At 31.2% G+C, this 19,876-nt stretch overlaps 1 protein-coding gene across 2 annotated transcripts; it reads right to left on the reverse strand.

Annotated features, from left to right (window-relative positions):
* Positions 1 to 285: 285 nt before the first annotated feature.
* On the reverse strand, positions 286 to 18,548 carry LOC127721784 (signal peptidase complex catalytic subunit SEC11A). 2 transcript variants are annotated; one of them, XM_052228578.1, is made up of 6 exons: positions 18,392 to 18,548; positions 15,431 to 15,540; positions 6,123 to 6,272; positions 3,945 to 4,064; positions 3,313 to 3,370; positions 286 to 2,492 (listed from the first exon to the last, which is right to left on the reverse strand). In XM_052228578.1, exons 1-6 carry the CDS (start codon positions 18,449 to 18,451, stop codon positions 2,442 to 2,444), a joined length of 549 nt encoding a protein of 182 aa, XP_052084538.1. In that variant the 5' UTR covers positions 18,452 to 18,548; the 3' UTR covers positions 286 to 2,441. The 2 variants fall into 2 exon arrangements, with proteins under 2 accessions (XP_052084538.1, XP_052084539.1); XM_052228579.1 differs by lacking the exon at positions 286 to 2,492 and adding an exon at positions 2,500 to 2,551.
* Between the last annotated feature and the right edge of the window lie 1,328 nt (positions 18,549 to 19,876).

Genomic DNA, 19,876 nt, shown 5'->3' on the forward strand with positions numbered 1-19,876 from the left:
GGGTGATCTCAGTTGCTCAGATAGGGTAAAAGATCCTGCTCCTCACATGGCAAGTATCTTTTGACTTTTAAAGTGATCACCACCACCCCCCTCCCCCCCTTTTTTCCTGTGCCATAAAGTTTTGTTCTACACCAACCTTACGTCAAAGTCCAGGTGTGTAGGAGACCATTTTTCAACCTTTTAAACAAGGGTTGATTTTGATGGCTATTACAATAAAGTCCTAAAGCTTTATTTTAAATAATTGATGTAAACAAGACAGTTAGATTTGAAAGAACAGAACAAAGATTACAAGTTTTTTCATCATTTATTTCCAGTAACCAAATTTTTTTTGACAAAATATAACAAACATATATTACTACAATCTTAGATGTAATATGAAGAAGTATACAATAAATTTTTAAATAATCCAAACAAACAAGTTTTTCTTCTTTTCATACTAAAAAAAACCCAGCTCTAATGGCCAAGAAAGTGATCAACCTCATCAAAAGCCTGGGATTTGATTCCAATTTCAAGTATTTTGAAATGATTTGGTGATTAATGAATGTTTGAATTTCTGCATTTTGAGCTATATTTCATTTTCTTATCTGACATCTTTATACATTTTCTCTGGAAACAGGTAGTTACATCATGAGACTACAAAGCTCAAAGACAAATTACTTGTAATATTAGTTGTGAATGTGGTATGATCATTACGGGTACATTTTTTTCTGTCATAGTTTCAGCATTTCTTATAATAAAAGGAACATTTCAGCTTTTGAAAACACAGAAAATATGGTTTATCAATTCTTTTTTAATGCAACGGAAACATCTTAAAGAAATTTAAACAAGGTCAATTTCAAATGTAAATTTTCTTAAAAACAACAATGATACAAAAATTCAAATTTCAAAACAAAAGAAGCCGAAGCACAAACAACAAGAACATTCTATCTAGGCAGGAATGTAATATACAGAAAGATGAGAATATTTATATTAAGATAAAAAAAAAATAACACTGCTATTTTCGATGGTTCTTTTCATGTACTATATTGCACAAAAATCTTTCATAATAACTATCATGGTTGAAAATTACAAATAATATCCTAACTCATATCATTGCATACATACAGAAAATATCAGTAATGTAATTTTTATCTTTAAAACAATTCATTAATGAGAAATACACTAAACAGTGGGGTATTTGCACTCTCTAACTTGATGACTTACTGAAAGAGTCTATGGACTGAAAATATGGCATGAGGATAAATGGAAACTGGTTGGTATAAATGTGTTGACATGCAAGTTTCATTTATACTAAAAAAATATTGTGATGTTGTTATGACAATTATTACTCTGTATAGTAAATGAATAATGATAAAAATTCAGACCTACAGGGGTATAATTCTAAACAAGAAATGTACACTACTGCTCTTCATTTAAATTTTCTACATCATTTGCATTCATACAGTGAAAAAAATTACAGCCTTCTGTTTTTATTGTCATTAATCAACTTTACAGTTTTGAAGCAACAACAGCCACACTACAGAGGTTCTATCAATTACATACAACTACTTTGTTTTTATTGGGGGATTAAGTTGACAATGTAGCTGTCTGTCATTATCTGATGTTTAACTTTAAATGGTTACCATTTCAGAGTTTAATTCAAAGTTCTCGAAAAGTGGTAGTCCAAAGGTTTTGACCACCATTTGACAAAAGACTGACAGAATTTTGGTACATGTATTGTGCAATAGAAATAATTATGAGGACCACCAGGTTTTCTGTAAGGACCAACAGGTAAAAAAGGATTTTGAGAACTCTACTAATGCATTCAAAAGCAATCACCAAAACATTAAGATTGATTAAAAAAAACATCTTTAACAGATGAAATTAAACCAATGACTTAATGTTATTTTATTTTTGGTACAAATTGCACACAATATTTTAATTAAATGACTAGAAAGCACCAAGGTTGTGAATGTCACAGTATGTAAAATGACTACTACTAGTGATGAAAGTTGAATATTAGATTCTATGAAAAAGTAATCTTATTGACCTTTAGCTTCACCTTAACTATCATATTGAGCAAAACATATTTGTCAACATTTACTTAACTTGTAATTCACATCTATTATTTAGGTTGAAATAGCTATGCTGTCCTTTAAAAAGAGTGAGCTAAATTGGTCTCTTTTTTGTTGCAAGCCTTTTCACAACATAACAAACAAGATCTGAATATAGTCCACCCAACCAATGCAAATACACATTTCATACTGTAAAATTGTTATCATAAAACTATATTTTGATTGTTTTGGTTTTGTCAAACTAGTAAATATTTGTTTTACAAGACTTGAAAAACTGAAAATGATATTGTTTGACACCAAATTGTTTTTATAAGCACTAAATTTGCTGACATGATTAATTTATGTCTGATGATCTTTTATCCAATGCCCATTTATACACCAACAGATCTATTCTCTATGCAGTAACACAAACAGTCCAAGACAGGCTAATATGGCATACTGTAAAATAAAAGAGAGAAAATCAATATCAACAGTCAAAGACAGGCTAATATGGCATACTGTGAAACAAGAGATACAACACTCTATTGTCTTATGCTGTTTTACTTCTTGTATCCAATGGAATATTAAGTCAAGGGTATACTGATATTACAATGTATACACCTGTATGATTACTATCACAAATTTTTCCAATTCTTATCATCTTAGAACTAAATTAAAAGGGGCCCTTTAAACAAATTGAATAATTAATTTTAGCACTATTTAAAATACCTTTGATGAAAGTGCAAATAAGCAACCAATTACATGTGAAAACTGCTCAAGCAAGTTTCTAGATCCACAAACATGACAAATTTTGTATGAAAAATGATTCATTGAAATTTTGTTTGTTTGTTGTAGATCTCTATTACATTTGACATTGATAGATATATGTGTAGTCTCTTTTATTCAATAACAGAAAGAGTGTTCTAATAATAAATCATTGTGTACTGTATGAAAATAGAAATCCTTACAAAAGCATTATAAGGAGTACTAACAGTTTTTTATTACCGATCAAGACACTATGTGACTTTGAGATCCAATTAACTAGCTGTATTTTTATATTGCATTTTAATCTTAGCACAGAACAACAATTATACAATTGCTCAGATTTACTTCCAATATTTTCCCTAGAGGGTATATATGCATAGTTAGGGCCACCTCCTTTAAAATATTGAAATCCCTTTTAACTTTTAATTAACCCAATTACTTCAAAACTATTGAACGCCATCCTTTCAGCCAATCCCCGATCATTCAAAAAATTTTTTTTAATTTTATTTCTTACCTTAAATTTAGGATAATCATTCATTAAAATAGTCACTATTCCAACATATGGTACAAATCTGAAACAAAAGGTACAGTGAATAAAAATATGCATTTAAAATATGAAAACGTATATATTTACTTACACCAAGATATCATTTAATGAAATTGGATACCCTGCATTTGTAATGCTTTTCAATAACATATGGTCAAATCTCTGAAAGACCACCCTCCTAAATTATTGAAAACTATCATTCTGCATTGACAATAACATCTTGGTGTAAATTGGATACACCCATTCGGGCTAATGCCCTCAAGGTGTATCTAATACTTACATGTAACATATACTTACAGGTACATTTATCAGCAAAAAGGTTCAGGTTTTGGCAATTAGATCAGAAAAAGAAAATATATTTCAGCATATCACATTGCCATACAAAAGCAGTGATCAGGTATCAATTTGATGACAGAAAAATAGATGCAATTAAGACTTCATTCCAAATCCTTTAACATTTGTTTAATACTATAAAACATTTTCTGAAAGTATTTAATACTGCATCTGGCAAATTAAAAGTTCCTTTTACGTATCAAATTAAAAGATCTGAGACTTCTGATTATCATACTTTATCCCTGTATCAACAGTCAGTTTCTTACCCTCTAGCTCTTCCTACAACATCTTTTTTCTCTAACCATAACTGTCCTGGAGCATATAATCCTCTGTCATCTACTGAATTATTATCTCCCTTTGTTAAAAATCTCACTGTTCCATCTTCTCTGCAAAAATACATGATTTCATGTCAATGGGTAATTGCATTGTTCCTTACCCCAAAAATGATAATAACCTCACATCATTGGTTGAACATCCATAGTTTAGGAACATTTCAAGGGCATACAGGGGTGGTAATGATGTCGCTAACGTAAAATGTAATTTTCTTGCACCAAACTGTGACATATCGAGAAAAGATGCTTTTTTAGACTGATTTTTATCATTCAGACTGATTTAACTTGAAAACAAGTTCATGGACCCCTCTTTTTGAAAATGTGAAAATGAAATATGATTAGATTATGTGTAAAGATTATTTGTGCCAATTTTTATGAACATTTCACCGATGATTTTTTTTTAAATAAGATAAATATAGATAAAAAATTGTCGTTTCTTGACTTAAATCATGAAAATGTAATAAATATTTATTATTTCCAAAGAATTGTTACAAAAATCCAAAGCACAATTATGTAGAAAAGATATTCCAAATGTTTTTCCAAAAATCAGTTTGCATTTATCTTTTAAACAAAAAAGTTAGATATATGTCTTTCCAAAGGATAGATATGTGCAAGAAACCAAAATTTCCAGTAAATGTCTAAAATGTCTACCCATTTATCTCTACAAGTAGTACATGAAGGTATATTTTTTATTACATATTTGAATTGACTAGGCGTAAAATAGGTGTAAAATAGCTTGTATGCAAACTTTCGTCAAATATTCACCATGGGATCAAAACGGTATCATATGCCCTTTAAACAACCACAAAGTTTTTCAAGTATTATAATTTTAATTTTTGTGTAAAAGCTGCGGAGGTCACCTGGAAGTATACTGGCCTCCAGTGCAAAAGTAGTGGGTTCAATCCCAGACCAAGTTAAATTGAAGACTAGAAATTGGTATTTGCTGCTTCTCAAGATCTGCTAAACACGATTGACATTTAGAGCAAAGAAAGAAACAAACAAATTCACTGTGAAAAACCGTCACCAAAAGAATTTTTTTCACAAGGGACCTTTTTTTTTTTAATTTGTTGGTGTACAGATGTTTTATGTGAAAGATTCCAATCATATGGTTGAAAAAGAAATAACTTAAAAGACACAAATATACTGTGGATTCACATATTTTCGTGGGTACCAATTTTCATGGATTAAGGAAAACTTATATATTCGTGGATATTTAATTTCGTGGTTTTGCCGAAGTCTGCATATAAGCCTATAGAAAATTTGTCATTCGTTAAACATTTAATTTTGTGGTTCACCTGTACCAACAAAATCCACAAAAACTGGTATCCAACCAATAATAATGAATCAACAGTACACAATGTATGTATAGAATTACTGTGTATTTATAGAATTACTGTGTATGTATAGAATTACCGTGTATGTATAGAATTACTGTGTATTTATTACAATATCATATTCGCTAGCCAAGGGTTACGATCCACTTCCCTCCTCTCCACCCTTCGCAGATTAAGCCAACATTTGTAATAACAATGTTGTGCCATCTATCGGTAGATTAAAGTCACGCCCATTCCGAATACATTATTCTTGACCAATGGTAGCACTTGAACTCTTCAAATTTGAGGTAAAAACACGGTAGCGTCTAGATTCTACACACTTGGTAAAGCAGGAAACGAAAATATACATTGACATTCATGCATTTGTGCAAGAAACATACACAGGAACTTCTATTAGTTGATTAAAAACATTCAAATTGTCACTAAATATAGTCGTATGTTTATGGATGTAAAGACTTGTTGCACAATAAGCACGTGGCAATTGTTTACATACACTTTCTACATTTACACGTGATCATGTTATAGGCGCTTTTTGATTGGATGCAGCAAGTTTTGACTGCAACCAATGAAAATCATTACCTTATGTCTCCGAAATTCTATCTCAATCTGCCAAGGGTGGAGAGGAGGTAAGTGGATCATAACCCTTGGCTAGCGAAGATGTTACAATATGTGCATTCTACTTTTGACTGTTTCAGTACTAATTTAACAACTGCAAATGTCATCAGATGAGTTTTAAATATGTTGTTAATTTTTTTTATATATATGTTTATATATTTACTTTTCATGAACTTTAAGCACTCTGTGTACAATAGGAATATCTCGGCCTTCTACTTTAAACACAACAATTTCTCCAACACGGATTGGTTCCTCTCTGTGATTAGTTAGGAACAACAGATCTCCTCTGTGAAATGCAGGTTCCATACTTCCACTGAAATACAAATGATTTATAAAAACATGATACTTTACCCAACTTATTTTGGGATTTATCCTAGATTGATAATTGTATTTAAAATGAACAAATGGTTTTACTTTCTGTTAATACTTTTATATTTTGGCTATGCACAATTTCATGCTTTTCTTAGACTGTTTATGAAGTCTTTACACTAAATCTGCTTGTGGTGTAAAGATTGGTCTTTTGCTCTGTGAAACAATTAATTTGATTAGCTTTCAGTACTCATAGCATGGTACTTTGTGTCTTTCCTCTTTTTCTAGTTGTTTTAGTGCTTGATGCCAATCTGATGAGTCAAGTCTTTTCTAATTGATTTTTACAGTTCATTCTTATCATGCTGAGCTGTTACACACTGTTCCATGTTAGGGAGCTCGAGGATTGACTTTAAAAGCTCACAAACATGATATTCCGCCACATTCTGACAGGAGCCTGAAACTAAGTGGTGTTGTTGTTTTTTTCTACATGGGATGGTTTCTGCTCATTGTTGAAAGCTGTACAGTCAATGACAGTGATGACATATACTGTAAATTTATAAATCATTGCAATGTTTTATTAATGCGAAAAATGTGACAGTATCAAGTTCGCAATAATAAAAAGTTTCTTATTATTTTTTTACAGCACTGAGTCGATACCTCTGCTGGTGGACTATCAGTCCCAGAGGGTATCATAAGCAGTCAGAGCTCTGACATAAACAAGTCAGAATAAAATGACTTCTTAAAGTCAGAAAGTGTTTTGAAATTCTGACCTGTACGCGTCAATTTTTGTTTTGCGTAGTTTTCACTCGAGTCCGTCAAACCAGAAGTTATTTTGAATTTGCCGCCGATCTACGACACATACGATCACGTGGTTTTTTGCAAGAGATCACGTGTTTGAGAGTCGTTGTTTTGGAAGTGTCTCGAACGAGAAGTCATTGAATATTATATTGATTATTTACGATTTTTAGTGAAAATCTAGGTCATTGTGGGCATTTTTAGAAAGGTAATTCATATTACCTCCGTATTTTCATGGGCATTTTTATATTTTTTGCCTATAAAGAAGTTCCTTGCAAGTGATTTTTTTGCTGTTTCATGAAGGCGCGCGACCTGTAAATACGGACGCGTGGTCTTTGAGATGACCTGGTGTTTGACAATTCTGACTTGTTCAGGTCAGAAAATGTTGTTATGATAATGAATTGTTATTTTCGGGAGATAACTCGTGTTGTCTTAAACAATATTAACATTATTAACCAGTCAGTGCAATTTAAAAAGTAAAATTATTGCTTCGAGCTGAACATCGTCACGTGATTTTTCTATTTTTAAACTCAATCACGAATTGATTTTAACCTTTCCGATTCGTTTCTCCCTATGAGAAAAACGATCATTGTGAATATTGATATGATGATAATGAAACGAAAATGGAAAAAATTTTAATAAAAGAAAAAGGAAGGGAGGGGTTTAACTAAAGATTTTTTTTTTATTTTTAAAGTTATAACTTAAGAACAATAAGTGATGCACACACCTGGTCTTCATTTATGATCATGGGACATGATAAAACAAATCAAATGAAATGTAGGGCAAGTCTCCAGGGATCACCCCTATCCCTGTCATTTCTCTATTCCTCTTTATAATGTCAAATTGATTTGAATGAAATATACCGGGCTAGTCTCCAGGTTTACCCCACCCCCTGCCATTTGCAAATGTTCTTATATTTTGTAAACGGTAGAGATCCCCATCCCTAAACCATATATATTCTTGTATGGGACAATTTAACAAATCAAATGATATGTTGGGGAGGTCCCTGGGGGTCACCCCTACCCCTCCTGTTTGAAAACTTGTAAACGGTCGAGATCCCCACCCCTAAACCATATATTTTCTTGAATAGGACAATAAAACAAATCAAATGAAATATAGGGGAAGTCCCTTGGGGTTACCCCCACCCCCTCCTGTGTTAAAATTTTTTAACGGTCGGGATCCCCACCCCTTAACCATATATATTCTTGTAAGGGTCAATAAGACAAATCAAATGAAATAAAGGTGAAGTCCCTGAGGGTCACCCCACCCCCTCATGTTTGAAAACTTGTAAACGGCCGAGATCCCCACCCCTAAACCATATACATTCTTGCACAGGACAATAAAAAAAATCAAATGAAATATAGGGGAAGTCCATTGGGGTCATCCCCATCCCCCTTTTTGAAATGTTCTGGATCACCACCCCTAAAGGTAAACCATATGATATTCCTGTTCGTCATTTCAAGAAGATTTGAATGACATGCAGGGTCAAACCCCAAACCCTAGGCGTCACTTATGCATATCACTTTACTAGACAAAACCAATTTGTACTGGAACTTGCCCAATGTCAGGCAACCATGGGAATGACGAATTATGGGAGCTTTGTTTGGGAGACTTCGTAACAGCATCCTGTTACAATTATTTCTTGTTTATTTTAATCTGCTGAGAGACCACCTTTACATATTATATTTTTCAGTGTTTGTGCAAACAGAATTGTCTATTCAGTATTATTTTCCTCTCACATGCATCACATCTTATTAATTACATGGATATAGGAAGATGTGATATGAGTGCCAATGAGACAACTCTCCATCCAAGTTACAATTTATAAAAGTAAACCATTATAGGTCAAGGTACGGCCTTCAACACGGAGCATTGGCTCACACCGAACAGCAAGCTATAAAGGGCCTCAAAAAATTACAAGTGTAAAACCATTCAAACGGAAAAACCAACGGTCTAATCTATATAAAAAAAAATTTTTGGCATATTTGTTTTCCTCTGAAATTACACATCTATAATTCTTACCCCAGATGCTTAGCCACATGAAGCATTTACCTCTTATTTAAGACATAGATAGTCTTTGTTTCTACAGAAGTGAGAAGAACATTGGAAGTCAGAATGTTCTGACTTATAAAAGTCTGAATGTTCTGACTTAATAAGGTCAGAAAGACCAAGAATAATCTGAAAATACTGACCTTTTTTAATGTTTAGAGTATTTTAGACTATGAATGCACTTGTCATGCTAGTACCATAAGAAACCCTGACAAGATTTTGTTCCCAAACAACAATTTTTAAAGATATTAAGAATAACAAGTGTACAATGGAACATAAATTACAAAGTTATAAGTATTGTGAAAAAAACTATTTAAAAAAAAAAATCAATTGTTATCTTTTAACTTTTACATGTATTTAAAAAACAGTGAAAATATTATGGATTATATGTATGGCTTCTTGAAGGACAACAAAGTCACCATATTTGGTCTGAATTTGTATGTTTTTTCTCCTCAAAATTTTTTTAACATTAATAATGTCAGCTTTTTTCTTAACTAATTTTAAACATTCTTAATTATAATTAAATTTCCCCAACATTTTGCTTACAAACTCTTTAATTTCTAAAGTCAAATTGAAAGTTGTCTTCACAGATTCAATGTGTCTGAAAATGTTATATTGAAAAAACAATACTTTTATATCCTCAAATAAAATGGGCATACCATGAGTTTAATGGTCATGCAGATATGCAATCCAGGATGTTAACAATCAGAGTTTAGATTACAGTCATATAGTAATAGGCAGAGTTTTTCTTATATAATCAATAACCAGAGTAAAGATAATTGATTAATAGAGGTTTAGTTTAATATAAGTAATAAACAAAGCTAATTAATACACTTGCAATCACATACATGTAGTTAAATTAGTAAATACAGAATATTCATACAAAATTCAGACAGAAATACTGTAATAGGTCAAGTCATTAGGGACGACATCAAAAGTTCAATGTAGGATAAAAAACTTAATTCACATCACATAGTTTTTTCACTGACCCACCTACCCCCCTCTTAACTTAATTTGGGAAAGATTGATTGACCAATATGGATTTATGTAAAATCGATTTTGGATAAACAAAACTTGCAGCAACTTTAACCCCACCCCCACCCCCAAACTATTTGATTTAAGTTTTTTTATCCTACATTGGTCTTTTGATGGCATCCCTTAGAATGTGCTGACTTTGTACATGAATTGTAGTGATAGTTATGGCACCCATACAACATGTAGGAATCAGTCAAAAGGAGAGAAAAATTCCCGAAATTTGTCACATAGTGACATTTGTGAGTCGGAATAACAAAATATAGACTCATTAATCTCTCCATCTTTTCAAAAATTATGAACCAGATTTTATGCATATCCATATAGTTTTTGACGGACTCTTTTAAGTCAGAACATGATTTGACCTGTTTGAGTCAATTTGCAGAACAAAATTTCCAATCAAAGCTATGTGTTCTTCCTCTTAGCCCCCTTCTGAATCTGCCACTGTTGAGTTTATTAATTGATTTTTCCATACATTATCATTAATATCAAATGGCAATGCCTGACTTAATAATTTCAATAAATTTAGTTTTTGACTGATTTTTTAAAGTCAGAACATGACTTGACCTGTTTAAGTCAATTTGCAGAACAAAATTTCCAATCAAAGCTAGGTGTACTTCCTTTAAGCCCTGCAATGCCCGGCTTAAATATTTCAATAAATTTATTTTAGTTTTGGACTGACTCTTTTAAGTCAGAACATGATTTGACCTGTTTAAAACAAAATACATTTAATATTGAATATACCAAATAAACTTTTTTATAGTCCTCATTATTGTGACTTATGGGGACTTTATTCTCTCTGTCTTTTATCTGGCTCACCCATACATTTTTAAATCAATATGACAATACTATACTTAAAAGTTGTAATAAGTTTAGTTTTGTTTGACTCTTTGAAGTCAGAACATGATTTGACCTGTTAAAGTCAGTTTACAGAACAAAATTTCCAATCAAAGCTAGGTGTACTTCCTTCTGAATCTGCCATTTTCAAGTTTATTATTTGATTATTTTTTAGAAACAATTAAGTCAAATGGTTATTTATTTTAGGGGATCTTACATATATTTCCTGTGTCTTTTATCTGACGTTCCCATACATTCATTAAATAACATATGGCAATGCCCAGCTTATATATTTCAATAAATTTATTTTAGTTTTGGACTGACTCTTTTAAGTCAGAACATGATTTGACCTGTTTAAAACAAAATACATTTAATATTGAATATACTAAATAAACTTTTTTATAGTCCTCATTATTGTGACTTATGGCGACCTTATTTCCTCTGTCTTTTATCTGGCTCACCTATATATTTTTAAATCAATATGACAATACTAGACTTAAAAGTTGTAATAAGTTAAGTTTTATTTGACTCTTTGAAGTCAGAACATGATTTGACCTGTTAAAGTCGGTTTACAGAACAAAATTTCAAATCAAAACTGGTCTTTTCCTCTAAGCCCCCCCCCCCCCCCTAATCTGAATCTGAATCTGCTACTGTTGAGTTAATTAATTGATAAGTTTGTTTAGAAACAATTCAGTCAAATGGTTTTTAAAATAATATTTTTTATAACCAAAATTTCCATATGTTAACTTAACAGAAAAAAAGTCATGAAAATGCAGAAATAGAATAAAATTTTAAGATAATTTGATGAAATTTGTAAACAAAATACATTTGAATATTAAATATACCAAATAAACTTTTTTATAGTCCTCATTATTGTGACTTTATTATTGGGTGTCTTTTATCTGATTTTCCCATACATTCTTAAATGCATATGACAATTCCAGACTTAAAAGTTACAATAATTAGTAAAAGTATAGTTTTTGACTGACTCTTTGAAGTCAGAACATAATGTGACTTGTTCAAGTCAGTTTGCACAACAGGATTTACCTCAATGAAATATTAAGATATCAAATATATACCAAATAAACTTTTATATAGTTCTAAAAATTGTGACTTAATATTTGTGATCTTTTTTCCTACTTGTATCCATACATTCTAACAATCACATCACAATCATGACAATGCCCGACTGTTACAGTTGCAATCCATTTAGTGTTTGACAGACTCTTATAAGTCAGAACATGATTTGACCTGCTTGAGTCAGTTTACAGAACAAAATTTCCAATCAAAGCTAGGTGTTCTTCCTCTAAGCCCCCCCTCCTAAATATGAATCTGCTACTGTTGAGTTAATTAATTGATAAGTTTTATTAGAAACAATTCAGCCAAATGGTTATTAAAATATTATTTTTTTTGGCAACCACAAGTTCTATGTGTAAACTTAACAGAAAAGAAAAGTCATGAAAATACAGAAATAAAATAAAATTTTAAGATAATTTGATGAAAATCTTTAAAAACAAAATGCATTTGATATTGAATATACCAAATAAACTTTTTTATAGTCCTCATTATTGTGACGTAAGGGGACCTTATTTCATCTAGCTTTTATCTGGCTTTCCCATACATTTTAAAATCAATATGAAAATCCTAGACTTAAAAGTTAAAATAAGTTTAGTTTTGTTTGACTCTTTGAAGTCAGAACATGATTTGACCTGTTAAAGTCAGTTTACAGAACAAAATTTCCAATCAAAACTAGGTCTTCTTCCTCTAAGCCCCCCCCCCTTTTTTCCCCTTTATCTGAATCTGCTACTGTTGAGTTAATTAATCATGTTAATTGATAAGTTTTTTGAGAAACAATTCAGTCAAATGGTCTTTAAAATAATATTTTTTACAACCAAAAGTTCCATGTGTTAACTTAACAGAAAAGAAAAAGTCATGAAAATACAGAAATAGAATAAAATTTTAAGATAATTTGATGAAACTTGTAAACAAAATACATTTGAATATTACATATACCAAACAAACTTTTTTATAGTCCTCATTATTGTGACTTTATTATTGGGTGTCTTTTATCTGTTTTTCCCATACATTCTTAAATGCATATGACAATGCCAGACTTGGAAGTTGCAATAATTAGTTAAAGTATAGTTTTTGACTGACTCTTTGAAGTCAGAACATAATTAGACCTGTTTAAAACAAAATACATTTAAATATTGAATATACCAAATAAACTTTTTTATATAATCCTCATTATTGTGACTTTAGGGGACCTTATTTCCTCTGTTTTTTATCTGGCTCTCCCATACATTTTTAAATCAATATGACAATACTAGACTTAAAAGTTGTAATAAGTTTAGTTTTGACTGACTCTTTGAGGTCAGAACATGATTTGACCTGTTAAAGTCAGTTTACAGAACAAAATTTCCAATCAAAGCTAGGTGTACTTCCTTTATTCCAAGAAAGTCCTTGCTTTCAGACTGCTTCTGAATATGCCATTTTCGAGTTTATTATTTGAAAATATTTTAGAAACAATTAAGTCAAATGGTTATTTATTTTAGGGGATCTTAACATATATTTCCTGTGTCTTTTATCTGACGTTCCCATACATTCATTTAATATCATATGGCAATGCCCGGCTTAAATATTTCAATAAATTTATTTTAGTTTTGGACTGACTCTTTTAAGTCAGAACATGATTTGACCTGTTTAAAACAAAATACATTTAATATTGAATATACCAAATAAACTTTTTTATAGTCCTCATTATTGTGACTTATGGGGACCTAATTTCCTCAGTCTTTTATCTGGCTCTCCCATACATTTTTAAATCAATATGACAATACTAGACTTAAAAGTTGTAATACGTTTAGTAAGTAAGAACATAATGTGACTTGTTTGAGTCAGTTTGCACAACAGTATTTACCTCAATGAAATATTAAAATAATAAATGTTTTGCTCTTAATACATTTAGCTTAAAGTGGATGAGAATATATTATATATCTTTTATTAACATAGTCTTATCATGAATAAGTGTCTTGTTTTTCCTTAGAAGATTTGAAGTATTGTCATGGTACTAGTAAATGTATCCAATATTGTAATTTGTAAATCTTTTGATATTCAGAAAATTGTATGATCCATTTTTTCTCACCTGGTTTTTCTTTGTATTTTGAAATAATTGAAAGTGATGAGATAAATATATTATGTTTAGATTCTGGAAAGGAGAAGGTATGATGTCAGATGAGCCCCACTTTTTAAAACTCTTTAATTCGAAACTAGTAAATTAAGTAATCACCATATTTTTATGGAGATTGATAACAAAGTGGTAGTAATGACTGCTTCAAATCAGAACAAAAATGACCTCTCGAAGTCAAAGTGCATTAAAAAGGGGCATAAATCTTATTAGAATATGAAGATATTAAGTCACAATATTTTGTGCAAAAGCTGACCTGTGGAAGTCATTTTATGATAAATTAAAGTCTGACATAAACTGACCTGTACAAGTCATATTCTGTTGAGTGCAAGAAGGGAGACAACACTTACATCAAATTATATCTGACCTATGGAAGTCATTTTATTCTGACTTGTTTATGTCAGAGCTCTGACTGATAAGCTCAGTAGTCAGTACTTCGGTATTGACATGATTTATAACAAACTATCTAAAATTACCCGTTTATAAATTTTGAAATTACACAGAAACTAACATTTCAACTCCCTCAGCCAAATTTAACCTTATATGGATTTGGCTTTTTTTATGTTCTTTATAGTTATATAGCTCTTCAATTGTTTTGGTTCTTATACATCCTTGGCTTTCAAATAAACTGCTTTAAGCATTAAAAGTAAATGTTTAAATCAGTTAAGTCTAATCATACATGTTATATGATAAATTAAAAATCTAGCTCTCACAAGACAGGATCAAATGACAGTCAAATTCTTTCATCCATTAATAGTTCTAAATTGAAATTCAATAATAGTTTGCAGACAATATATGTACAAAGTATAACATTTGTCATGTATATGAACGTAAAAAAGTTATAGATCTGAATTCTTTTCTTGATATTAAATAGAGCTCAAACATAATATGTCTGGGTTTTTTTTTTTATTTAAACAGAAAATAGAACAGTTGTCAGATCCTTGGGCCTAAAATAAAATATTGTTTGTTTCCCCAATCCCGACCGACCCTGCAAAAATGGTCTGACTCACAAAATTTTATTGTCAAAAGTAAGTCAAATATTATTTTATTCATTTCTGATTTTCAGGCTTGCTGGATCAACCAATATTGTTCCAGCTTTTTGGAAAAATAAAATTATTTCCCTACCTACCTACCCACACCTGGCTTGGCAGGGTCAGGATTGGGGAAACAAACAGTATATTAATTTAGGCCTTGTAAGCAAGGCATGGACACACAATCAGTATTTCAATCAGATGTTAATGCATTGTATATAACAGGCTTACCTAAGAACTACCACTATAGGACTTTCACTCCCTGTGACTACCATTAGACCTTTCCATATCATCAAGGCTGAGGACACTATCATACCAAAATTCAAAACTTGATAGTACAGCTATAAAATATACATAGTTTTATCTATAGATGCAACAAATGTACAATTATAAAAAATAGTTTATTGTAGGGAATTAATCAGTTTACTTCATGTACTTGTATATGTAACATGTATAAAAATGAGAGTCAATATTATATATGTCAGTATATATACATGTGTATTGTAGGGAATTAATCAGTTTACTTCATGTACTTGTATATGTAACATGTATAAAAATGAGAGTCAATATTATATATGTCAGTATATATACATGTGTATTGTAGGGAATTAATCAGTTTACTTCATGTACTTGTATATGTAACATGTATAAAAATGAGTCAATATTATATATGTCAGTATATATACATGTGTATTGTAGGGAATTAATCAGTTTACTTCATGTACTTGTATATGTAACATGTATAAAAATGAGAGTCAATATTATATATGTCAGTATATATACATGTGTATTGTAGAGTCAATATTATATATGTCAGTATATATACATGTGTATTGTAGAGTCAATATTATATATGTCAGTATATATACATGTGTATTGTAGAGTCAATATTATATATGTTAGTATATATACATGTGTATTGTAGGGTCAATTTGTTTTCAAATGTTTTTTTACCATTGAACAATAAATCAACATCAAGGCTTGTTTTGGATGTGGGTTTTCTTCTGTTGCACTCATTGTAGGTCTGGATAACACAAACTGATTTTATTTAACTCTTTGGAACCATACATAAACATAACGCAGGACTATCTGACAATGCTCACACTATTATATCTCCATCTTAAGTTTACCCAGAATTTGAAGAAATCTAGATTTAAACCCTACAATGTAATTTGGCAAACATTTATAGTTTACTGTTCGGTGTGAGCCAAGGCTCCGTGTTGAAGACCGTACTGTGACCTATAATGGTTTACTTTTATAAATTTTGACTTGGATGGAGAGTTGTCTCATTGGCACTCATACCACATCTTCTTATATCTATGTATATTTTTCTTTAAACATAATTATGAACATGTGTACCGAGTTTCAAGTTGATGTGACCATAACTTCAAGGTAAAGTACTTTAGACCAAAATTTAACAAGTTTGTTCTGATCATGCTGATATACGTAACATGTAGGACAAATGGATGGAAAGTATAAGCCTCACAGTATCATAAACAGGCCGGGGGCATTCCAAATGACAATGACAAAATGGATTTGGTAGACCTTACTTTGATTCCATTCTTTTGTCATTTAAAATGCCTCCAAAAATATGTGGTCTATACCTAGGCTAACACTTTAAACTAAACATGTCTTAGACATTTCGTCACATGGGTACCGTCAGAGCAAATATTTTCGTCTGGAAGACTGTAATTTACAAAGTTGCAAAACCAACTGTCCCCAATAATAGTTAAGAAAATGTTTTCAAATAAAATAAATTTGTTGCATCCTCTAGTGACCCTGATCAGTGAATAGTTAAACTTCTAATCCTTACACCTTTGTAAACATTAAATGTGTTTTCTTAACGATTACCAAATACTATTGTTTGATATGGGTTTTCCATGTTATAATTCTTAAATAGGTGTTCATTAAATTATATTGATTAGATTATTGTGTTTAACTTAATTAGTACTTGTATGTAATGAACTATTAATTATGGTGTGTAATTCCTTGACCCAGATACTTATGTAGATGGTTTTTCGTCCGTTGAACAACAAACCACAGAATGTAAAATACGTATTTTTGTGTTTCCATGTTGTAGGTACATGTATATTCCCGAGCCAGTACTCGAGTATCGCTTGATAAAACCAACAAGTACTCGATTAGTAATTGTTCATCGAGTTGACATCTCTAAAAATAACCGAGGCGATGATGAAAATAACCCAAAAGTAACCTTTGAACTATATTGTTTATCTTATTGTATGGTCTGCTTCACATTTCTCTAGTCAGACACACGGCAGAAATTATATTTCAATAATATTTTAGTTAATATAAAAATAAGATGTGTTATGATTGCCAATAAGACAACTATCCACCAGAGTTCAAATGAAGTAAATGTTTGCAATTATAGGCAACTGGAGGGTGTTCAACAATGAGCCCATACCCTGTAGTCAGCCTAAAAAATGTGAAACAATTCAAATGATTTAAGCTGTTATGTGATTTAATAACATAATGATATAATATTAGGCTGCAGTGATAATCTAGTTTATATAATTAACTTATTAAAATCTAGTCTAATATCAAAATATCATGACAATTTCCATAATTTTATTTTTCAAATTATAATTTTTAGTACACATCATTGCACATGGTACACATGTACATGTAAATCCTTTTAGCATGTTTAGCATGTTTAGTGTCTGTAACTGTTCATGTCTAGTGCTATATCATGCTGTATCTGTAAAACAGTATGTCATTTTAATTTATTGTCAAAATACCTTACAACATGTTGAATTCAGCGGTGGATCCAAAAATTTTCATAAAGGGGGGCACTGACTGCCAAAGAGGGGGCCTGCTTCAGTCATGCTTCAGTGATTCCCTAAATAATCAACCAATTTTTCCCTACAAAAGGGGGATACGGGCCCCTGCCCTAACCTAAAGGCTAAATGCGACTCTGGGCTTGTTCTTTGTTTCATGTACAAAGCAAAACTGTTTATAGTAATTGTTACTGAAGTGACATTCAGTGGATAACAACAGACCATTTCCGAATGCAAAGATAGCACCGGTAAAAATGCAAAATTAATTCAAACAGAGAAAAATAAGAAAATGTAACGAGTTCTATACGTGTCAGAAAATGACATGTTTTGCCAGATGTTTTCTCTGCTTTACTTTCCACGATCATTTATTGGTGATTTAGATGCATGTAATGTTAACCTGTCTTTTGTTCATCCGCCGCACATCATCTAGAAAATCTGCCTCCATTAACCCGAACATTTTGAATTATCTAAATAATTCTTTCGGTTTTGTAAAACTGCCGGTTCTGTTTCCTTCCGATGATTCTAAATCTCGTACAGCTAAGCGTGATCTACTCCGAGATTTCAACTGGTTCCAAAAACCATAACTGTTTTTTGTAAATACCGAAAGGTTAGAGGAAACCAGAAAACAGAAATTTAAAAACAGTTGACGGACAAAGCATAGTGAATTATCCGAAAAAAAAGTATTTTTATTCCAAACAGAATAAGGTTTCCTCTGGAATGAAAAAAATGACTTTTTTGGTAAAACAAAATTATAATTGGTTGTTTTACATTTCAACAAACTTTGTACAGCAAGCTGTATATATGAAGTCTATTTTTCGTGAATGTCTCTTAACAAATTATATGTACAGTCTTGACTTAATTTTATTTTGTTTCAATTTAACAAAGCTATAGTATTTGCATGTAAGGGTGTTATATTTGTATGCTAAAACAATAGCTGGAAAAAGACTAAATTAAAGTTATGGTTTTATTTTCATTAATAACTAATGTTTCTTTATTGTATATGCTACTATATTAAAAGTGGCTAAGGGTTCACACAATTTTGAATCGTTTTTTAATTCTAAAAATAGCATTTATGGATAACATTATTTAATGTTAAACTTCCTGTATATAATATCATAAGCATAGTCATAATTATATTGTCGATCTCGCATTCGGGGGGATTTGTGATATATACAACACGATTGAAGCCACGGCCATATTTTATATTTATGATTCATTATTCTATTTGCAAGTTTTGGGATCCTCTCTTTCCCATGCATGAATTCAATATATTATCGAATTCAATATATTATCCTCTAGCATACGCATTCATGAGGGTCTGCATGGGGTCCTTCATTTTTTTATTCTTTAATTTTTTAAACCGTTTGTCTCTTATCCTTAATTTTCTGAACCATTTTTCTCTATTTTTTATTTATTTTGCCCATTATTCTCTTCTCTTTTTTTTTTTTGGGGGGGGGGGGGGGGGGGGGTATTTTTCTCTATTCTTTGGGCCCTTTCTTATGCACTTTTTTCTCATTGTTCTCTATTCTGTACACCTCATCCATATACCCTCATTCAAGTAAAATTATAGATACTATGACATAATCCTATGACTGCTACTCTCTCGACTGGGTTACTAATTCTTCCTATTACTTACAATGAAGCAAAAGTGAATTTAAAGTAGATGCAGCGGTTCTCATCACAGGTACATGATACAGATATTGTATTTGATGCAGCGGTTCTCATCACAGGTACAAGATACAGATATTGTATTTGATGTAGCGGTTCTCATCACAGGTCACATGATACAGATATTGTTTAATTTGATGCACGGTTCTCATCACATGTCACATGATACAGATATTGTATTTGATGCACGGTTCTCATCACATGTCACATGATA

Source organism: Mytilus californianus, unplaced genomic scaffold (genome assembly GCF_021869535.1).
Source record: "Mytilus californianus isolate M0D057914Y unplaced genomic scaffold, xbMytCali1.0.p SCAF_12, whole genome shotgun sequence".
Classification (NCBI taxonomy): Eukaryota; Metazoa; Mollusca; class Bivalvia; order Mytilida; family Mytilidae; genus Mytilus; species Mytilus californianus.